Here is a 24282-nt window from a genome sequence, read left to right as displayed (position 1 = left end):
CCAAGAATGAAAATTAGCCCATGATTTACTCACCCTGAAGCCATCCTAGGTGTTTATGTCTCTTCTTTCAGACGAATACAATTGGAGTTATATTAAAGGTCCCGTTCTTCGTGATCCCATGTTTCAAACTTTTGTTAGTGTGTAATGTTGTTGTTAGAGTATAAATAATATCTGTAAAATTATAAAGCTCAAAGTTCAATGCCAAGCGAGATATTTTATTTAACAGAAGTCGCCTACATCGAACGGCCCGTTTGGACTACATCCCTCTACTTCCTTCTTTAATGACGTCAGTAGAACAGTTTTTTGACTAACCTCCGCCCACAGGAATGCTCCCTCAACTCTACCGAAATTCGTTTATGTACTTGCGCACCTCTTATAACTTACTGTGTTTACTCAGCTCTTACGGTGATTTTCTGAAGTAAAACTGACGCTTCATATTTTGTGTGATGTACAATAAACTTTATTAAACTCATCAGTATATGTTTGATCATCATTCGGACCTGGTCCGAAACAGCAGACTTGTAGGCTATTAATAAATAATGGATACATACAAGCAGATGACAAATACGTTATAATAACCGTAATTAAACTACTAAACTATACCTGTTCCATCTCTATACAGCACTCTGACTCTGTAGGCATTATTGTCCAACTCGAAATGAACACCGTTACTGAGAGTTTCTGATATTATCATCATTCCGTGAGATGAAATTGTCCTGAGAGACTGAGCGCGAGCTCATGAAGCTCCGCCCTCTGGGTCGTGCAGCAGCAGCTTATTTGCATTTAAAGGGCACACACTAAAACAGCGCGTTTTTCTGAGCCCCAAAAAATGACAATTTAAACATGCTGTAAAAAATTATCTGTTGGGTATTTTGAGCTGAAACTTCACATACACACGGGACCTTTAAAAATGTCCTGGCTCTTCCTAACTTTATAATGGGAGTGAATGGGTATATTTGTTTGGAAAGCGCATCCATTCATGATTAAAGTGCTCCACACGTCTCCGGGGGTTAATAAAGGCCTTCTGAAGTGAAGCGATGTGATCGTGTAAGACAAATATCCATATTTACAACTTTATAGACTAAAATAACTAGCTTCCAGCAGACGGACGTACGCAAGTCGACTTGCGGCAAAAGAGTAACACTTGACGATGTATGACGTAGGGTGTAGGAGTAGCGTAAGCTTTGACGCCTTTCGCGGTTCAAACAAACAGGGCTGGGCAACCGCGTTCGTCATTACGTTGTGCGTCAAGGTCAAGTGTTACTCTTTCGCCGTGACTGAAGTTGAACAGTCAACACATTGAGTTGTTGATTATCTTATCAGCAAGTAAACCAATTAAAGCACAGATGCTGTCGTTAAGAAGGATCAATGTGCCTGCACTGGAGACACTTGTATGCTACTTTTGCTGCCAGAACTGATAGTCAAATCTATTGTTGTAGTGCAGTTTTCAAAAATGTGACAGCATAAAAAAATATATATTTTTGCTAATATTATCTATGCCAAAAGTATTCCCTCAGTGCCAATCACATTGAAAATCTAAAATTTAATTAAAGGAAAAGCATATAAGTTATTGTGTAATTTTATATAATTGTATAAAATATTGAATAACAATTATATTCATAATTTTATTTATTGGTAAATCATTTTTATTTATCTTTTGTTTGTTGTTTTATCCAAAATAATGAACACTGAAAATGATTAACGGTCAAAATGTTGTATATTTTTAACAGGCATACTAACTTCACTTTGATGGTAAGTCCTGTTTTCTTATGATAAGACAACAAAAGCGAAAATGCATCTCTTTTTTGTTTCTGTTTCAGATGATATGGAGGCCATCCCTGTTAAACAGTTTATCAAGCATGTATCAGAACTCTACTCCAACAACCAACACGGCTTCTCAGAAGATTTTGAGGTAAGATCTGCGCACACACACTTTACAAGTGTGTCCCGTCCCGTCTCTATAACTCTTCACTCTCAGCAAACTCCCTCAGACTTTTGTAAACAGAGGTCCCGTCTCATGTGGTTCCTCGGCCTCGCTGCAGTGGTTCTGTTGACATGTTCTGGTGTGTGCCTGAGAACAGCTGGGCCGGGGTCCCTCCGCAGATGTTGGTTTCTGGCAGGTGGCTGGACAGGACAAGCCAGTTGAACTCAGCCTGTGTGAGAATGAATTAGGCCATCTGAACGTTGGCATCTTTTTTCACACCGAGTTTGGACTCTCTCTGCTGTGTGTGTGTTAGTGCGGCGCAGAAGCCAGAAAACCGCAACAACATTCTGTCCGACTAATGTGATGGCAGTTTGTACAAGGATGACTGGTAATTAGTTAACCATTGAGTCTTGGGCCACAGCGTCTGCTTGTGCTTTCAGTTGCACAGGTGAATATCAATGAATGATCTCAAATGTTTGGCAACCGATGATCGCCTGCAGGTCAGAGGTGTGCGCACACACACACACACACATGCTGGGTTTATTGTGTCCTCTGTGGATCAGGATTCTGAAGTATCCTGATGTTCTGGAGGTCTTTTCTGCAGTAATAGCTTTGGCCGTGCCCACATTACTACATTTTTGCTCAGATGCGTTTGCTGTTGCAGACAAATGTTTGAGGTCGTAGCCAAAATGTATTGTTTCACCAATCAATGATGATTTAAGTATAAGCAGTTCAGCGATACAATCTGAGCCGGTCTTCAGTTGAAAGTATGCACCACTAACAGTACCTGCTTTTATTTATTTGTATTTCATTTTATTTGTTTTACGAGCTTGCTTAATGATTTATTTATTCTTTCATTTCATTTTATTTTATAATAAATATTAAGATTATATGGGGCAAAAATACTCCACAAATTATTAAAAAATTTTATTTGTAAAATCATTTCTTTATGTATAAGTTATACAGATTTTGCTTGAATCTGTGACCCGGCTAATTTTAAGTAGTTTAGTTCAAAGTTAATCTTATATTTAAAACAAAAAAAATTTAAATGTATTTTGGAAGTTTGGAAGTTACTTAACTTTAACTTAATTTAACTTAACTTAACTTAACTTAACTTAACTTAACTTAACTTAACAAATTAAATTAAATTATTAATAGCTTGCTTTGATAGGTTGGAAAAACTCTTTAAGTAGTTTAGTTCAAAGTTAATCTTATAAATAAAACATTAAAAATTAAAACGATTATATATTAAAAAATTCATTTTGGAAGTTTAAATTAAATTAAATTAAAATCATGTTTTGTTATGTTAGAAAAAAAATCCCAATAAAAGCAAAAAAAAATTCATGAAATTTCATTTCATAAACATTAATTTCTGACACTGATAAATTACACATAGCCAGCTGCTCGTTTTTGGTCAGTTCGCATGGACAGTTATACATTTCTGACGTTTTTGTATTTACGTGACAACTCAATTTTGCCACCTTCATTTTTCAAAATATATTTGTTTAATTAATCAAAATTGAATGACAGCCCTATTGTTTTTGCCACGCACCTGTTAGTAAATACATTTGTCAGTCCAGAACACTGTGAATGTAGCTTATGTCTGTTGTGTTTGTCAAAATGGAAAGGAAAATCTTTGAATTTAGTTTCAAAGTATGTCTACTTTCCCTCATTCGGAGAAGAGAATGAGGGGAGGAGAGAAGGGGAGGTGTGTGGGTCACCAAGGTTCCTCTGAGGGCCTCACTTGGCCCCTTTGTTCCTCAGAAAGTGTGTGCCTGCGCTCATGTGGGTTTGATGGACATTGGGAAGTGGTTCCAGGGGGGTTTCTGGTGCTGTTTCCCCTCAATGGATTCCTCTGTGGTTCCTGACCCCTCTCTCTCGCCTCCACTACTCGAGCAGAGAAGAAGAGGGAGGACAGCTGAGCCAAACCCCCTTTGGACGGAGCCCCCAGGCCCCTGACAAGTGGCTTTGTGCAACTGGGGCGGGAAAAAAAGAAGCAGTGGCTGGGGTGGCAGTGATCATGGGAGCCAGGGAGGACAGGAGGGGTTTCGGCTTGGCCTGGACAGGCACTTGGATTATATGCGGCCCGGGCGTGAGGGTTTTTAGACGGGGGAGGGGGAAGAAAACTGACTCAAAGGAAAAAAGGAACAGGACACTTGGAGAAGTTTGGCATTCAGCTGAAAACGAGAGAAGAGTGAATGGAGACCATCAGAGAGGAAGATAGAGTCTGAGAAAAAAACAGTGGAGGACATGCTTATTTCCTTTCATAGTTTTATTGTAGTTTTGTGTTATTTATTTAGTCATTTAATTAGTTTTAATGCTGTAAGACTCTTTAAAGACAACATAAAATCAATCATTTTATCTTTTATAAAAATGTTATTGGTTCCTCAACCTCTTTTATGATAATATCAACTCTTTTAAGATGTTATTATTTAATTGATATTTTTACTAAGATAAAATTACCAAATAATATAATAGCCTAACAACATAATAACTGTACAGCCAAATAGCTGTTTAGAAATTATTTTAGACTGCTGTTGTAGGTCATACAGCCTTTCAAATGTCTTAGCAACAAAAAACAACTTAATTTTATTCCGGTCAGTGTTAATGGAATAGTAAATAGCAAATAATGAATAAGCTAAATATGTTTAGTTCCCAAAACATTCTCAGAACCTTCCCAAATTTTTAAAGAGGTCATGACATGGATTTTATTATTTTTATATATTCATTGAGGTGCACTTATAATGTTAATAAACGAAAGATGGATGGATGTATGTCAATAATCAATACTATACAAACAATGTCTTGTTTTGATCTTTTGCTTAATTAATAGAAATAATCCAAGCACTTCATCATCATATGGACGATTGAATTAATATGTAAGATTGAATTTGTTCGTTAAGATTTCCTAGAACGTACCTATAACTGTACCACAGTAACCCCTCTGCACCAGACACTGATTCAATTATTCCAAATAAAAATGACTTTAACCCATTCTAGAGTTTTTGAAATAGGACATTTATTCACAGACATCAAAAAATGTATAAACAAATATTTGATATTTACTAAGATAACATTACATTCATTTCTTGACACTGAATTGTACAGTTTAGCATGGACATGGACAAAAACGTCTCGGTTTTCTTGATGTTCTCTTCATGTTAACCAGTGAGACACTGTACATCGAGATGTTCTCCAGGGTGAACTTGACTCTCAGCCTCCGCGTCTCATTTCCCAGCAGGCTTGATGTTTACTTGTTTTGCATTCAGATAATGGAAAGCGCACTTTTCATCATCCAATCAATTCCCAATGTAACTTTTTTTTTTTTTTTGAATACTTTGGTTGTTCACGATGACTTAAAAGAAAAAACCTCACGTAATACCACCAGCATCACATATGACATCACAGGTCACATGAATAGAAATGACAGTCCTCACATAAATGCTGACTTTATCCTGTGACCTTGTGTGAAGTAGCAGCTCTTCTCAGAATGTGAGCGGGGTTAGTTCAGGTGCAGGTAACCAGAAACCACACGTGCGTGTGTGTGTGTGTGTGTGTGTGTGTGTGTGTGTGTGTGTGTGTGTGTGTGTGTGTGTGTGTGTGTGTGTGTGTGTGTGTGTGTGTGTGTGTGTGTGTGTGTGTGTGTGTGTGTGTGTGTGTGTGTGTGTGTGTGTGTGTGTGTGTGTGTGTGTGTGTGTGTGTGTGTGTGTGTGTGTGTGTGTGTGTGTGTGTGTGTGTGTGTGTGTGTGCGCGCAGATGAGAGAGTTATTGAAAACAGCCCCTGGCAGATTTGTGGTTTTAAACGACCGTGTCCACACACCCTCCAAACGCAATACAAACACACATCCAACTAATGCACACGCAGCCAATTCTTGTTTTCAAGTATGTCACTTAAATGTCAACGTTTCTGTTGTGTCATGTGTTCGTGTGTTTATTGAGAGATCTGTTAGCAGTGCGGAACCTGCTGTACATGATGCCTGCAAACTGGAGAAAATTTGTGGAAATGCACAGTAATTGTATGTCACATGTAACAATGTATGAATATCATTGTATTAGATAACAAACTGTAAAAGCAAATTATAAAAACAATTTATATACTGTTCAAAATGATTCCAAAAAGTATTTGATCACTTTTTGGTTCATGTAGTTGTTAATGTGATGAATTACATCTACATCCATTTTATTAGATGAATCACTTGTTATCACTTGTTAAGCATCTGATGAATGAATAAATGTAAATGTAAACTTCACCGGTGGTAAAGTTTATGTGAACTTGAGGAACACTGAAAATCACCTTTTCTGTAAAAAATTTTTTATTAAATAACCTTAAAGGATCATTTGTTTGCAGATGCCACTTGGTTTGAGTATTGGGGAAAATTACATTTCTTTCTTTCCTGCACTGTAAATGTTATGTTTATGAAAAGGAGTTTTTTGTATGATGAAAAAAAATGAAATGTATGATGTCTTGTGTGTGTGTTGTAGGAAGTGCAGCGCTGTACAGCAGATATGAAGATCACATCAGAACACTCCAATCACCCTGACAACAAGCACAAAAACAGATACATCAACATCATAGCCTGTGAGTCTCTTTCTACGCTAGGGGTCCAAAAGTCTGAGACCACCTTTTTTTCATTACAAATTATATTATTGCAGGGATGGACAGTAAAGACATTTATAATGTTACAAAAGATTTCTGTATCTAATCAAAGTTGTTCTTTGGAAATTGTTTCACGGTTTCCACAGAAATATAAAGCAGCACAACTCTTTACAACTTTGATAATAATCAGAAATGTTTCTTGAGCAGCAAATCAGCATATTAGAATGATTTCTGAAGGATCATCATAATGTTTCCACAGTTTTCTATTTGTTTGCATATTTGAATGCTATTTTGAATTGCATATTTTGATTGTGGTCTCAGACTGTAGGTCAGACATCAGACGTGTCTCTCACTGTCCATCTCTCTTTCTTCCTCCAGACGACCACAGTCGAGTGAAGCTCAGGCCTCTGGCAGGCAAAGACTCCAAACACAGTGACTACATCAATGCCAACTATGTGGATGTGAGTGATGTCTGCAGATGTGAGGGCTTCAGTATGAATAATAACTTGACTGTGATGTATATTTCTGTATCTCTCTCCTCTACAGGGCTACAATAAACCCAAGGCCTACGTTGCAGCTCAGGGTCCTCTCAAATCCACGTTTGAAGACTTCTGGCGGATGGTGTGGGAACAGAACACCGGCATTATAGTCATGATCACTAACCTGGTGGAGAAAGGCAGAGTGAGTTATGACAACCATTACAATTTCTGAATCATCGAACAATCATTCGTTTCAAATGATCCTCTTTAAACTCATCCCCTTTTCGTGTGCATCTCACAGAGAAAATGCGACCAGTATTGGCCGACAGAGAACAGTGAAGAATATGGTAATATTGTGGTGACGCTGAAGAGAACCAAAGTTATGGCGTGCTACACACTCCGCATCTTCACTATCAGAAACACCAAAGTAAAGAAGGTAACCATTTTTTAATTCGCCTCCCTCTCTCGCGCTACTTAAACCAAAAAACACATTGAAAATGGATCATTCAACAAAATGGGTGCCATTATTTACTACGAATGTGTTAAAAAATCACTTTGGCAATGAATAGCTGATGCCAACTTTGGTTAATTGGTTAATATTGACAATTTTTGAAACACATGAACAAAAAGCCAGTATTTATTTATTCTTTTTTTACCTTTCCCCACCCATGTATTTCCAACCTCTCCTTGTTCTATTAGCAAATACTCAATTTGATGGATATAAAATGGAAATACATAGGTTGACAGGCAGGTACATTTACATTTAGTCATTTAGCAGACGCTTTTATCCAAAGTGACATACAAATGATGAGAGCAATAGAAGCAATTAAACTAACAATAGGTCAACAATATGCAAGTGCTGTGACCAGTCCCAGTTTAGACTAACGCAGTATACGTACATTATTATTTTTTTTTATTTTTTTTTTAACCGAATGCAATGATTAGAAGAAAATGTTTTGTTCCTGAGACTTCCACAGAAGATATATGTATTATTTTATATATATTTAGACCACTTCCATTATTGGTTGCTATCAGGTTGTGAGAGTTTCAGCCAGTATAACAAAAAGTTTTCATGAAAAACATTGCCTACCCTTACATTTAAACATTGAAAACCTTGTTACCATGATTAAGTATCTATGAAGCACCTTATGGTTTCACAAGTTTGACCACAAGACTTTTGTGTGTGTTAAATGTGTGTTAAATTAAACTGTCAAACCTGTTACCCTGTTTTGATTTGTTTTTCCTTCATGAGGGGTCCTAAGTTCTCAATTAAAATAAATTTAGCTTGAGATTGTCATATCACTTGTTTCTTCTTTGGACTTTTATGTATTTAGTGTTTGATATATAGTTGTGGGGGGGGGGGGGGGGGGGGGGGATCTAATCTAGGTCCCTGTGTATATAAGCCCCAGTGTTTGGTGTGTTGGGTTGTCAGTTGTTTGTTGTGTTCCTGCCCTTTGTGTTCCTTGGTTCCTATTTGCTTTGCTTGTTAAATATCCTGCATTAGTTCCTCTTCTCCACATGCCTTCCTTGCTCCCCTGTTACACAACCTTTGTTTATTATTCAGATAGATATAGTTTTATAAACATCCATTTTAAAATCACCTCATCAAACTGGAAAAGGCACTCATTTAATATAATGATCCATAAAGTAATTATGCATGGTTTGACCTGCTTTCCTTTACCTGTGTGAAGGATTGTGGCACGGTTGAGGATTAAAAGCCAGAGAGAAAAGTCTTAAGGAGCTTATGCGAGGTCCTGGCCTTCACAGCGTCAGTGAGAGTGATCTGCTTTCTCTGTAAATCTCTTTCATAATACGCAGAGCCACACCAAGGCCACCGGTGGCAAAGAAATAAGGCTCTTTTTATAGCAGCCTGTTAGATTTGAGTTTAGGTGCCAACTTTTTTATGCGACAAGGAAAAATGCATGCATGGTAATGTATGGTTTAAAAAAGCTGACAGGCTTCTGTACAATAGTATCACACATCAGTGCTGCAAGTTTGAATGTCAAGTAAGGGTTATTTGAAGATATGTGACCCTGGACCACAGGTCACATGGGTACATTTTTTTAAATAGATATTTATACATAATCTGAAAGCCGAATAAATGAGCTTTCCATTGATGTATGGTTTGTTAGGATAGGACAATATTTGACCAAATCTGGAATCTGAGGGTGCAAAAAAATCGAAACATTGAGAAAATCACCTTTAAAGCTGTGCATTTATGTTCGCAATTGTGCTGCATTCACTCACAAAAATAAATGTTTTATATATTTACGGTAGGAAATTTACTAAATATCTTCATGATCTTTACTTGATCTTTACTTAGTATCCTAATGATTTTTTGCATAAAAGACAAATCGATCATTTTGACCCATACAATGTTTTGGCTATTGCCACAAATATACCCATGCGACTTCTGACTGGTTTTGTGATCCAGGGTCACATATGGTTATTAATCAGGTGTTTGGGTTTAATGACTGTCAGATACAATTGCGCAAAAGCATCCTTTTTTGGGTTGTTTGTTTTGCTTTGCTTTGCACTGTTTGTTTTTTACTTTGTTTGTTTTTTACTTTGTTTATTTGTTTTTTGCTTTGCTTTGTTTTTTAGTTTTTTTTTTTTTACTTTGTTTATTGTTTTGCTTTTTGTTTTGGGTTTTTTTTGTGGGGGGGGGGTGTCTTTTTTGTTTTGTTTTGCTTTTTGTGTCTTGATTTGTTTTGTTTCTCGTTTTGGTTTATTTTAAAAATAGCAGACATCTGTGTTCTTCTTTGTCCTTTTATTTTGAAGAGTCATGTGTAGTTGTGAGACTGTCTTCTGTTTATGTTTGCAGGGTCAGAAGGGTAACACTAAGGGCCGTCAGAGTGAGAGAACAGTTCTGCAGTATCACTACACTCAGTGGCCGGATATGGGTGTCCCTGAGTACACGTTACCTGTGCTCACCTTCGTCAGGAAGTCCTCTGCCGCACAGACTCCAGAGATGGGCCCCATGCTTGTACACTGCAGGTAATACACACACACACACTTCCACAGGATAATTGAATGGCTGAAGAGAGCAGTTTTACATGTTATTAATGTGTTTTCCTCAGTGCTGGTGTGGGCAGGACAGGAACTTACATTGTGATTGACAGCATGCTACAACAGCTGAAGGATAAAGGCTCAGTCAATGTGCTGGGTTTCCTCAAACATATACGAACTCAGAGAAACTACCTGGTCCAAACGGAGGTGAGTCCCCAGTCCAAATCTGTCCTGTTTGTTTGTGTCATCTAGCATGTCTCTTAAGCTGCTGTTTTATTTGTCTGTCTCTGTGTGTTTAGGAGCAGTATATCTTCATCCACGATGCCTTGATGGAAGCCATTCTTGGTAAGGAAACAGAGGTGCCCTCCAGTCAGCTGCACAGTTACGTTAACAACATCCTGACGCCGGGCCCAGGGGCCAAAACACGACTAGAGAAGCAGTTCAAGGTGGGGACTATCTCTTTCCTTATGCAAACTCATTTTGACAAGCAATTTCCGTCCAAGCTGATCGCAGAACTGCTATGCGTGATACATTCTCAGCATATCAGAAGATATTTTTAATGCACATTTATGCGGAGAAGAATTTTGAATGAAATTGGTTCACGTTTATCGCTTAATACTTTATCATTTCATACCTGGTTTGCACACTGTGACTTACAGCCCAAGTCTGGCAGGTTCTGTGTGGGTAAAATGTGTGATATGTGGTCTGCTTGAGTTTCATGAGTTTATAAAATGTTTTATTGAGCCTTGAAATTCTCACTTTTTATGGTTCGGCTTGAAAACCTGAATATAAATCCTCATCATGTTTTCTTTGGTAGGCTACAACTGCAGGGCATATTTTCTTCCTGTTGAGTTCCAAAGATTGGAATTGCAGTACTTTAATGTCATGAATCTTTTGTTTTGTTTCGTTTTGTGTTTTTTTCCTTGGGTTTTTGTCTTGTTTATTGAGCCCTGAAATTCTCTCTGTTTATGGTACATAGACTGCAACTGGACATATTCCCTTCCTGTTGAATCCTAAAAGTCGGCTTTGTATTATGTGATGTATTCGTGCTACTTTGAAATAAAGAACAATATATAATTTTTCCTTTATGTACAGTTGGTGACTCAGTGCAATGCAAGGTTTGTGGAGTGCTTCAGTGCTCAGAAAGAATGCAACAAAGAGAAGAACCGCAACTCTTCTGTTGTCCCATGTGAGTAACTAAAATATGTAAGACAATTAAGGTTTATTAGCATTAAAGCATCTGTTGCCACCTAAATATAGTTGCACATCCAATTGATTTATTGCATATTGCTTATTGTGTGCTGTGTTGTCTGTGGCCATTTTCTTTTCTTTTTTATTCTTTTTCTCATACCATGGCCCTTTATGATAGTTATCTCTATTCTAGTATCCAAATTGCAACACATATTACAAACCTGTGCTTGCAGCACGGTTTGAGCTAATGAGATCACATCCCTGACCTGCTCTCTTATTCTGCATCCTGATTGGCTGTTTTTGTCCCTCTCAGCGGAAAGAGCACGTGTTGGTCTCGCACCGTTGCCTGGAATGAAAGGCACTGATTACATCAATGCGTCTTATATAATGGTGAGTACTCAACACCCCCACTACAGTTAAACATTAACCTGTACTGGATTTCAAATTAGCACTCAGTGTTCTGGGAAAAACTGATCTGTTTCACGGTTGTAAGAATGAACATTTGATGTAATGTTGGTTTTTAGCACCTGTGCACTGGTTTTGTGCACACTTTTTTTTTCAAATGGTACAAAGAAAAGGGTTTATACATGGCTTAAAGAAGACAGGACAATGAGAAAACGGGCATTAGGGAATCAAACGCAAAACTTCATTGTAATTAAGCATTTAGAACTACTAAGTGATATCCTAAGCCCTGATGGTATTATTTAAGTGACTGAAATGTTATATACATCTAAATGTTGTATACTGAAAGCCAAAAGAATTGATTGGTCCTTTTGTTTTTTTAACGTTTTCTTACTACTACTAGGGATACTACCGGAGCAATGAGTTCATCATTACCCAGCATCCCTTGCCTCACACCACTAAAGATTTCTGGCGGATGATCTGGGACCACAACGCTCAAATCATCGTCATGTTACCAGACAACCAGGGCCTGGTGGGTATTCAAGACCATCTGAAGAGTCTAGAGTTCCCTGTTGCCTTGAGTGATGTCCTGCCTCTAAGGAGGGAAGCTCAAGTTAATGTTATAGACTGTGCTCCTCAAGGTCAGCTGATGTCTTATTGTGAGCGGTGAATTATGGGAATTGGTTGTAAGAGCACCAGTCTTTCTGAAAGTCTCTGATTACTCTGTGTTGATGCTCACTCATGTTTGTTCCCGCAGGCGGAGGATGAGTTTGTGTATTGGCCGAGTCGAGAGGAAGCCATGAACTGCGAGGCGTTTACAGTCACTCTTATCAGTAAAGACAGACTCTGTCTCTCCAATGAAGAGCAAATCATCATTCATGACTTCATCCTGGAGGCCACACAGGTCTGTCTTTGGAGGAAAAGATGTGGATTGAAACTATATAGAATATATAAATTATAATTGTATGTATTTCATCTAATATTATGTTACTGTATATAATATTATAATATAATTTACAATATAATATTTATCATAAATATTGTTATAATATCATTAACTATAATTTATATTGAATAATTATTAATATGCACTACCTTTCAAAGTTTTGTGTCGGTAAGATTGTTTAATGTTGTCTAAGGCCCTGTTACACCTGGTATTAAGATGCGTTTTGGTCGATTTCTAAGACTTCTGTCCTGATTTCATCGAGGGGAGGGTCTATGGTCTTTCGATGTAATGGACAAAAAAAGCGTGTGTAATTCACATATGAACGCGCCCGGAGACGACGGAAAAACATATGGAGAGCATCAGCTTTTGTTTCTGCTCTGAGTCTCAAGATCACAGCGAACGCTGTGAGTGTGTTAGAAATCAGGAATGATGAGAGAACATTGTGCTTGGTACATTTTCATATTCAAACCAAACTTGGGTCTCCAGCCGACAAGTTTAAATCCTGTCTGGCTAGCGCCTTTCCCATAATGTTTATGCATTAGGTCAGTAGGCGGAGAGTAGACGGTCTTTTGTGGCTGTCCGGACACATTCGACCACATGAGCGTCTACACTATGAAAGCAATCCAGTCAAATGTGTTTTCGACTACCTGTGGAAGTGGACGAAAGTGAACAAGCTCAAAGCATTTCAAAACCTGTTTTTAGCGTCGTCCACTTGTGATCTGATCGACCAAAACGCATCTTAATACCTATTATGCTCAACAAGGCTGCATTTATTGAATCAAAAATACAGTGCATACAGTAATTGTGAAATATTTCCAATACACAATTTAAAATAACTGTTTTGTTTTTTAATATATTTAAGAATGTAATTTATTTCTGTGATGGCAAAGCTTCACTGTCACTTGATTCTTCAGAAAAAATTATAATATGCGGATTTGGTGTTCATGAAACATGAACGGGCATGGTTGTGCTACTATATATTTTTTGTGGAAACTTTTTTTTTGTGTGTGTGTGTGTTTTTTTTTAAACAATATAAATCATTTGTAATTATTATCTCTCTCCTCTTTTCTCTCTTTAGGATGATTATGTTTTAGAAGTTCGTCATTTTCAGTGCCCAAAATGGCCAAACCCTGACGCTCCCATTAGCAGCACCTTTGAGCTCATCAATGTCATCAAAGAAGAGGCCATGACCAGAGATGGACCCACTATAGTGCATGATGAGTAAGTAATGCTCTTTTAATGGAAATGTGCCTCTTTTAATTTACAGTTTGGCTTAGAAAACCTGTTTAAGCCTGATAACTGTCTCTGGCTTTAGGGGTTGAGTGAGAGAAACATTTGATTCAATCACAATTTGCATACTAACTATCTGATATAGTATGTCAGAAATGGAACATACTATAAAAAATGTTGATGTTTTGTGACTTGATTCATACGTATACACTTAACTTCGTCAACATAATGCATACTTTTTGTAGCTAGCAGACATATTGAAATTCAGCCTTATAAATTTTCATAGATTGATAGATCAATTTCAAAGCTTGATAGATCAGCTTTTTTGGCCATCCTTCATGTTCAGCTCCTTCTAGAAATTTGATGGAGGCAGCCTCAATTTTCTCTGAGTGGAAACGAAAGGCCTTCCGTTTCGAGACTACAAAGAGTTCACATTCCTTCAAGACAGAAGTAGCTCTCTGTCAAACACCAGGGAGACGGCGAGCGCAGAAATAACTCCACAGTAGAGACATATCTTTGCTTCTGTCAACAGCTCCTGCAGGAGGAGCATTTGACAGACTAGCATATCTTCACCACTAATGAACGCAATGCTAATTAAGACTGCCATCTTTTGGAAAGCTCTTAGGGGTGATACCATAGTAACATTACACATTTTGAAAAGCTCAATTAGTCCGCCATGTTTATCAGATGAGGCAAGCTAACCACATTACCATAATGAATAAACATGAAGGGGCCATTGTTAATCGTTTTGTTGCAAAGTGATGTCTGTTGAAATTAAGGAATACTCGTTAGAGCTAATTGGATCACAGCGCCTTAGTGTGTCAAACAATAGAAACAGTAATGGATTCGATTCCCATAGACTTAAATATAGTGTTTATGGAGGGAGATGTTGCACTGCTGTCAGAGAGAGAAGCAAGAACATAAGATGAAATGAGACAGAAAATGGCCTGTACCATGATCTATAAAAAGCATCTTATTTAGATGCTTGGTGGAATTTATTTCTTTTTCTTTTTTTCACTTTTCTTTTTTTAATTTTTTTAAATAAATAAATACTACACTACACTTTAGTTTCATGAGAACATAAAGGTCTTAAAGTTATAAAAAAAAATGTCCTCATGCACATTCTTGGTCATATTTTGCATGATTTTATATATATATGAAGAGTTCAGATGCAAAAGCCTCTAAGTGCCATCTGAAATTTTCTTCTAGAATGATAATTTTTATCAAGCTCGTATATTTAAGTTCCGTAATTTCACTTAAATGACAATTAATAGGTCATTTTCATTGTCATTTAAGTGAAATTATGGAACTTAAATATACGAGCTTGATAAAAATGATCATTGTAGAAGAAAATTTTAAATGGCACTTAGAGGCTTTTTATATATATATTAGATTAAAAACTTGAAAAACTTAAAAGACAGAAGACAAAAATGAGAAATGTTGCTTCGGTAACTAACTAAAATAAATACGTTTAAGTAAAAGCTCCTAAAATTTTTAACTGAAATAAAAATAAATTAAACCTAAATAAAATATTTTAAACAATACAAATGACAGATGCATATAACAAAATTACTAAACAAACTAAAATTGATTGATTGAAAACTGAAAATATACAAATAAAAGCTAATTTAAATATTAATAAATACTATAATAGTAGTATATCAATAATACTAAAAAAACCTGACATCACCAATCCCACATTTTTAACCTCATCCTTTAACTTCTTATCACATAGACACAACATGTCATGTTCCAGTCAATTCTCAAAGAAACAATAATAGAAATAAAAGTCCTGCCCTACACTTTATTTCTTGTTTAATATTTTTTAAACTTGGCATATGACACATTATACTTTATGTATTATACTACACATTACTTGGCTTTACTCACACTAGGCGATCTGAACCGTGCTGGAGGACGTTTGACCCCAAAAGTCTGGTTCATTTTCATGGTTTCACATGGTTCATGTGATCTCTGCGTACCATGCTCTGGCCCGTTTAAGGAGGTGGGCTCGGGTTCGGGCACGGACCGGTTGGGCTCGGGTGCAGTACGCATGTAGTGTGGTGTACAGACAGTAGCTCAAACAGTAGAGCATTGGTGTTTGTAACGCCAAAGTCATGGGTTCGATTCCCAGGGAAAGCAAGAACTGATAAGAATGTAAATGTGTACTTTGAAATGCAATGTAAGTCACTTTGGATAAAAGCGTCTGCCAAATGCATGAATGTAAATGTAGAGCACGAAACAGCTTCTACTCTTGTGTGTTCACTACTGTTATCATTACGACAGCAAACATCTTCTATTACTACTTGGATAGTACACTTTTCAATTCGAGTAAATTTAGGTTTATTACTGGTCTCTTTTCACCTTATTGATTAACATGAATCATAGTTAGAGAGTAAAGCTGCAAATTCCTCCATCAACGTCAGTTACCTCCGTAATAATCTTCAAGTGAAAATCACTGTGCTGTGATAAATCTATTAAGTCTATTAAAGTGATTTTCCTCATGTTTTCTTCTAAACAAAAGTGCCTAGTGTGAGTACACCCTAAGAGGGGAAATGGGTTGCACAACATTTCTGTTTATATATTATGATCTAAATGTTTGTGTGTGGACAGGTTTGGTGCAGTGTCTGCTGGGATGTTATGTGCTCTCACCACACTGTCACAGCAGCTGGAGAGTGAAGGAGCTGTGGGCGTCTATCAGGTGGCCAAGATGATCAACCTCATGAGACCAGGGGTCTTTACCGACATTGTAAGTCTTTATATTGAGCTTTATATATTTATACTGGTCATATTTAAAGGATATTTAAAGGTTTAGTTCAAACACACACACACACACACACACTCACCCGCAAACCTTAATGACTTTATTTCTTCTACAGAATACAAAAGCAACCTCTGGCTGGGTGAATTTAATTTGCCAGTAAATTGACACTCACTTTAATGCTTAATAAGGCATACATTTCTTTACCAAAACGAAATTGATCAACAAGCATTATTTTACAGAGCCCCATACATAACATGCCCAGAAAAAAACAGGATTTGATCCATGACTAATTCATTTGTTAGAACAAAGTATTACAACGTTGCCACGATTGAACTAAAACGAGGAAACGGATTAATAAAATGTTGCCACTAATTTGTTCGCACAACGTTTTTTGTTCCCAAATTGCAACAATTAGTACAACAATGTCACGATTCGGCTAAACGGAGGGAACAAATTAGTATTATGGCCACAAATCCGTTCACACGACTTATTAATTCTCGAATTACAACAAATTTGTACAATGTGGCCTAAAACAAAGGAATAAATGAGTAAAATGTGTCCAAAAAATTTATTAGAATGAATTAGTACAATGTTGTCTAAAAAAAAAGGGAACATGGCCACGATTTAATCATGGGAACAAATACATTTTTTTTTTTTTTTTATATAAATTTGTGGCCACAATATATATTTTTTTCTTCTGGAAGTTATGCACGGGATCATATTATTTAATCCATTTTAACAGTAAAACTGTGATCCCGTATACCATTCAGCACTTCACACTCCAGTCCAGTAAGTCAAGTCAAGTCAAGTCAAGTTTATTTGTATAGCGCTTTTCACAATACAGATTGTATCAAAGCAGCTTCACAGTATTAAATTAAAATAATACAACAAAGTTTGTTTCAAGAGGAATTTATTGATTGATAAAATTAAATTAAATATCCCCAAAATATCCCCAACTGAGCAAGCCAAAGGCAACAGTGGCAAGGAACCGAAAAACTTCATCAAGTGACCTAATGGTGTCCTAAAACTCCATCAGGTGACCTAATGGAGAAAAAAAAACCTTGGGAGAACCCAGGCTCAGTCGGGGGCCAGTTCTCCTCTGGCATTTATGAGCTAGAGGCCGGATTGTAGTTTGAACTGTAGGATTATATGAATGCCTGGCTGAAGAGATGCGACTTTAATCTAGTTTTAAACTGGGAGAGCGAGTCTGAGCAACGAACAGTATCAGGAAGACTATTCCAGAGTTTTGGAGCCAAATGTGAGAATGCTCTCCCTCCTTTGGTGGTTCTGGATATCCTAGGTATGACCAAAAGCCTTGAATTTAGTGATCTTAAAGAGCGCGATGGATTATAGGGCGACAGAAGATCCGTTAAATAGACAGGAGCTAAGCCGTTTAGGGCTTTATAGGTCAGTAGCAATACCTTGTAATTAATACGGAACTTTATAGGTAACCAATGCAGTGATGATAAAATCGGTGTTATATGATCATATTTTCTTGTGACGGAATTGTTACGTTTCTGCCACCTACTGGACTGGAGGAGGGAGCAGAGCCATATCTAGAGACCAGAATTCCATAGAGAACATCCTAGTCAAATCAGGCAATTTTTGTTTTGTTTAATGCTTTCAGAAAATGTCAAAATCTAGTTTTCTAAAGGAAACATTCATTTTCTCCAAACCTTCCCTCTCTGCCCCATTCCATAGTCATGTTTTATGTCTCCCTCTGTTTTTCAGGAACAGTACCAGTACCTTTACAAAGCTATGCTCAGTCTGATAAGCACGAAAGAGAACGGATCCAGCCCCATGTCCCTGGACAGAAACGGCAGTATGGCCATGTCTGACGAATCGGACCCGGCTGAAAGCATGGAGTCCCTCGTCTAAAGCCCCCGAAGAGGCACTTAATCTAACTTTGTAAAACTTCAAGGACTAAGACAGACTTTTTCTGAGGCCTTTTTTGCCAGAACTCTTGGTTAAAAGAATAACCTGATTACTTTTTTACACTGATAAAAAGTTTTTGATATTTATTTTTTCGCCATTTTATGTCTTAATGTTATCCTACTGAACATTTGCACCGACGTTTTTTGAGTTCACGACAAACAAAACAAAATGAAACACAGTTCTGTCTAGTTTGCACTATGAAACTATCAGTGTTACTGCCTACTCCACCATCTCGACCACAGTCAGTCTCTCTCGCTCACTTGAGCTCTCACTGTCACGCCCTTGTTTTGACATTCCATAATAAAGCTGCTTTCCGAAGCTTGCGAAATGACCTCCACAGACGAAAAACGTTTTTCCACGCACACCTCAGAAGCTGGAAAAAGAGATTAATCCCACGTCCAACTTGCGAAGACTCACCACAAAACGTCAGATTCACAGATGAAAGACCATATGAGCAATATGGACTGTTAGTTTTGGTTTGTTTATTTGCTTTCGCACCCCAAATAGTAAATCTATTCATTATGCTTCTAATTAAACCCATATTTACTTTCGAAAAGGTGGTATTAAAACAGCTACTGTGAACTTTTGTATGATTCATATTCTGCTTTTAATATATATGAATATATGGTATATCATGATAACTTGTGCTTTTGTAAATGTTAACTGTCACAGTCACTGCGCTCGGTTGAAGGACCCCCAGAGCTCATGACTTCTCTAGCCCCCCCTGCTGGTTTGATTTCACCATTGCTTTATGCTGCAAGCTGCTACTTGTGTCACTTGAGTGCAACCGGACAGGTAATGATATCATGTGACGCATTACCTATGGACTCATAATGTAGGAGCTAATTCTGTTATTTGCCCACTTCATTTTGTAATTTTATACTGCTCTACTTTGTCCTTTTTTTTTTTTTAATAGTTCTCTGTCACAAGCCGTCCCATCACTTTGAGAATAATGTATACAAGTCTCTCGATGCCTTCTGTACAGTCTCATTTCACCTCGGCAGGTGTGTGTATGTGTGTGTGTGATATAGGTGTGTGTTGTGTTTGGTATTGACTGGTTTTACTAGAAACCTGTGGACTCTGTCTAAACATTTCTTCACTAAACAGACTTATTACAATATCGAAGATCCTCAGATACACTAGGAAAGACGGTCACTGTAATATCATAAACTGTTCTCTCATGCCATACAGCACAAAGGCCTTGCTAAAGTAACATTAGAATCTTAAAAACAGGGGACCCGTGATTCATTAATTTTTACCAAAGACTAAACTGTCATTCACTTCATTCACGAAACACGTGGGAAAGTTTTTATTTTTATTGTTGGGTAAAGCCGTTTTAAAAAGAATGTTTTTGGAAGTGTCTGGAAAAAGGATGAAAAGGATGATTCCACTGGCAAAATAATGTTTTATGTTTTTTGTTTTGATTTTAGTTTTTTCTTTCTAGTTTGTCTTTGTCAATATTGTTCCACTAAAGACGTTAGTCACCTTTATTTTTGTTTGTTTTTTATGTTGCAAGTGAATGAGAATGTATACTATTACTGATTTCTTTTGAAGAAAAAAGCTGTTGAATTTTTGTTTGTCTTTTGAAATGCTTTAGAAAGATTGAAATCGTTATGCTGTTAAGATGGAGAAGACCAACATTGAAGGTGTTTATTCTGTTAATGTCTTGTTTCTCCTAAGAAGGAGGCTGAAAAATGAAGTAATATCTCTCCAACATTTGGGGTAATATTCTGATTCTGCCCGTACATCACATAAGGTCATTGGAGGTGACAAGCTGCATTTCTAAATCTTTTCTTACCTTTATGTCCTGTGGTGTCCCCTTTTTTCCCTTTTCTTGCCCTAGCATTATTTGTGGGTTGCATTTGCAAATATATTTACATTATCATGTACATATCTTTTGTTGCTTCATTAACCCATCGCTCTCTGAAAGCTTTGTATCCTGGCATATAGTCGCAAACTTTATATTTTCATATAAATCAACTTTATTTGTTTTTAGTTTTGTGTTTAGTTCTCATATTGATGGTTAACACAAAATGTCCCCAGATCCTTCAGAAGGTGGCTGACATCATATTCCAAACACACTCACAACAATCATAAACTAAGGCAGTGATTGTTTTGTTTCTTTTTCCCCCCCTTTGAATCTAAATAAAATCTGTTTCATTGTCCAGAAGTGCAATAGAATAGCTCTAGTAAGAATAATTCTCCCATTCAAAGCAGGTGGGTGTCACCATCATATTCTCTTTTTGTAATCTGGAATAACACACAAAGGAATTTTTTCTCTTTTTTTTTTTTTTTTTTTTTTTTTGGTTGTTTTTTTCTCTCTCTTTTATTTCTTCTTTTGTTGAAAGCTATATCAAAGCATTCTATTATAGTGTTATTTAATATGTAAATTGTATTGCTATACATAAAATAAAATATGAGTTTTGATGTACTTTAAGTAAATCTCCATGTTGTACATTGTGTGGAGTGAGTCTATGCTGCTTGATATTTGTTATTTGTATTTGTTGTAGTCAAGAGACCGAGATCAGGTCAGGACTAAGACCAGTGTGTGTTGAGACCAAGACCAAGACTTTGAGGGGTTGAGACCAAGACCAGTGTGTGTTGAGACCAAGACAAAACCAAGACTTTGAGAGGTTGAGACCAAGACTCTGAGGGGTTGAGACCAAGACGAGACCAAGACCAAGACTTTGAGGGGTTGAGACCAAGACTTTGAGGGGTTTAGACCAAGACAAGACCAAGACTTTGAGGGGTTGAGACCAAGACGAGACCAAGACCAAGACTTGAGGGGTTGAGACCAAGACGAGACCAAGACATTGAGGGGTTGAGACCCAGACGAGACCAAGACTTGAGGGGTTGAGACCAAGACAAGACCAAGAATTTGAGGGGTTAAGACCAGGACAAGACCAATACTTTGAGAGGTTGAGACCAAGACGAGACCAAGACTTTTAGGGGTTGAGACCAAGACAAAGACTTTGACGGGTTTAGACCAGGGCAAGACCAAGACTTTGAGGGCTTGAGACCAAGACAAGACTAAGACTTTGAGGGCTTGAGACCAAGAAAGGACTTTGAGGGGTTGAGACCAAGACGAGACCAAGACTTTGAGGGGTTAAGACAAGACCAAGATTTTGAGGGGATGAGACCAAGACGAGACCAAGACTTTGAGGGGTTAAGGACAATACCAGTGTGTGTTGAGACCAAGACTGAGGGGTTGAGACCAAGACGAGACCAAGACTTTTAGGGGTTGAGACCAAGACAAAGACTTTGAGGGGTTTAGACCAGGGCAAGACCAAGACTTTGAGAGCTTGAGACCAAGACAAGACTTTGAGGGATTGAGACCAAGACGAGACCAAGACTTTTAGGGGTTGAGACCAAGACAAGACTTTGAGGGGTTTAGACCAGGGCAAGACCAAGACTTTGAGGGGTTTAGACCAGGGCAAGACCAAGACTTTGAGGGGTTGAGACCAAGACGAGACCAAGACTTTGAGGGGTTAAGACAAGAACAAGATTTTGAGGGGATGAGACCAAGACCTTGAGGGGTTAAGGACAATACCAGTTTGTGTTGAGACCAAGACTTTGAGGGGTTTAGACCAGGGCAAGACCAAGACTTTGAGGGGTTGAGACCAAGACGAGACCAAGACTTTGAGGGGTTAAGACAAGAACAAGATTTTGAGGGGATGAGACCAAGACCTTGAGGGGTTAAGGACAATACCAGTTTGTGTTGAGACCAAGACTTTGAGGGAATAAGGACAGTGCCAGTGTATGTTGAGACCAAGACGAGAGACCAAGACTTTGAGGGGTTAAGGACAATACCAGTGTGTGTTGAGACCAAGAAGAGACCAAGACTTTGAGGGGTTGCGATCAAGACCAATGTGTGTTAGAAGGGTTGAGACCAAGACAAGACCAAGGTGAGACTGACTCAAGACCAGAACTCCTCAAATTCATCTGAAAGATCCACATGTACTGCATGAGAAATGTCTTATCAATAAATACAGTTAGCATAATGAGACAGAAAAATTAATCTTTGCATTGCTGAGGTGGCACAGAAGCTGCATCTGAATTAGTAAAATTACAACTGCATAAATAAATAATGTTGAGATTGTTTAAAAAAACTTTTTTTATTGGACATCAAGATCATGTTTGCAATCGTGCTCATATTTGTGAAAACAGCTCTTTTGCTCTTGTGATATTTCTTAAATATATAATGTGTTATAATAAAGCAATAAGCCCTGTGAAGCCATGGTTTACAGTGAATTTAGAGCAGCTAAGGGGTGAGTAATGCTTTTAGGTATGTTCGTCTTGAAGCGTGCTGCGCAGACCGGATGGTGTATGACATCACACCGCAAGAGCGATTAGAGAGCAGACAACTCCTTATGCTTTCCAATCACACATTCGGGACTTTGATGTCATACAAGTCAAGTCAAGTCAAGTCAAGTTTATTTGTATAGCGCTTTTCACAATACAGATTGTATCAAAGCAGCTTCACAGTATTAAATTAAAATAATACAACAAAGTTTTTCTTTTCAAGAGGAATTTATTGATTGATAAAATTAAATTAAATATCCCCAAAATATCCCCAACTGAGCAAGCCAAAGGCAACAGTGGCAAGGAACCGAAAAACTCCATCAAGTGACCTAATGGTGTCCTAAAACTCCATCAGGTGACCTAATGGAGAAAAAAAAAACCTTGGGAGAACCCAGGCTCAGTCGGGGGCCAGAGGCATTTATGAGCTAGAGGCCGGATTGTAGTTTGAACTATAGGATTATATGAATGCCTGGCTGAAGAGATGCGACTTTAATCTAGTTTTAAACTGGGAGAGCGAGTCTGAGCAACGAACAGTATCAGGAAGACTATTCCAGAGTTTTGGAGCCAAATGTGACCAGATACACCAGACTGCGCAGCGCCATTTCAAGTCGGACACACTTATTAGCTTCGAACACAGTTCAACCAATCAAGAACAGGAACTATCCATTAATTATTATTCTTTTTTAAAAGAAATTATAAAAAAAACTAAAACCGTTAAAAAACAAGATCTCATCTCGTAATTTATTGCAATGGTATCTTGAATTTTGTGGGCATTTGTATTCAATTTGGTGCCATTTTTGACACAATCCCTTGTTCATTTCTGATCAGATAATGATCAGATAATAAACCAGCAATTTAGAAATATCCCCGCAGTTGTGGCCTTGACTGTTCTTGAAATAAAATGCTGAGTTCTCTTAGTCTTGATGTGGTCTTGAGGACACGAGGTTGAGACCGAGACAAGACCAAGACCAGACTCGTGTACAACAACACTAAGTTTACAACATTTTATGTGAATCAAAATTGCTTGCGCCACTGGCATCTTTTCCTATCTGCAAATTCACATTTTCTGTGATTGTAACCAAGTGAGGGTTCAGTGGATGAAATATCCAAAAGCATAACACTGCCACCCAGCGTTCAAATTAGTTTTCGTTTTCTTTCTGGCAAGTTTGCGTTCTCTCTGACAGTAGTCTGAATGGTCCTAATTGCTGTAATTATTACAATGCCTGATTTAGATTTTCACAACTATAGATTTAAATCAGAACAAATGCTGAGCTCTGGGGCATAAAAACAATAATCACGAGGAACCAGAGGCAATTATGTGTTGAGTTTTTGCTGGAACCCATAAACAATACAAGAGACAAAGCAAAGTTAATTACAAAATGAAACAATACACAGAAGAAAGGACAGTCAGACTGAATGTTTTTAAAAAGTCAGAGTCACACTGTGTTATATAACTATTAATACACCACAAAGAATATCCCAAAATTATGTAGGGACAGAAAT

The 24282-nt window shown here is 37.6% G+C and overlaps 1 protein-coding gene across 1 annotated transcript in view; it reads left to right on the top strand.

The window, feature by feature from the left end:
* Positions 1 to 20932, top strand: part of ptprga (protein tyrosine phosphatase receptor type Ga) — a 259858-nt gene extending 238926 nt beyond the window's left edge. Inside the window, exons 15-29 of the mRNA XM_082156366.1 lie at positions 1821 to 1912; positions 6407 to 6503; positions 6900 to 6982; positions 7068 to 7202; positions 7302 to 7436; positions 9825 to 9997; positions 10081 to 10216; positions 10309 to 10455; positions 11105 to 11198; positions 11514 to 11590; positions 12006 to 12134; positions 12360 to 12506; positions 13627 to 13769; positions 16392 to 16527; positions 18274 to 20932. Of these exons, the coding sequence (XP_082012492.1) occupies positions 1821 to 1912; positions 6407 to 6503; positions 6900 to 6982; positions 7068 to 7202; positions 7302 to 7436; positions 9825 to 9997; positions 10081 to 10216; positions 10309 to 10455; positions 11105 to 11198; positions 11514 to 11590; positions 12006 to 12134; positions 12360 to 12506; positions 13627 to 13769; positions 16392 to 16527; positions 18274 to 18420 (1871 nt within the window). The 3' untranslated portion in view covers positions 18421 to 20932. The remainder of the gene's footprint in view (positions 1 to 1820; positions 1913 to 6406; positions 6504 to 6899; positions 6983 to 7067; positions 7203 to 7301; positions 7437 to 9824; positions 9998 to 10080; positions 10217 to 10308; positions 10456 to 11104; positions 11199 to 11513; positions 11591 to 12005; positions 12135 to 12359; positions 12507 to 13626; positions 13770 to 16391; positions 16528 to 18273) is intronic.
* Positions 20933 to 24282: the final 3350 nt, after the last annotated feature.

Source organism: Leuciscus leuciscus (genome assembly GCF_965113295.1).
Source record: "Leuciscus leuciscus genome assembly, chromosome: 23".
In the NCBI taxonomy this organism is placed as follows: Eukaryota; Metazoa; Chordata; class Actinopteri; order Cypriniformes; family Leuciscidae; genus Leuciscus; species Leuciscus leuciscus.
Note: the sequence above shows the minus strand (reverse complement) of the source record. Positions and strands in the feature narration are given on the sequence as shown.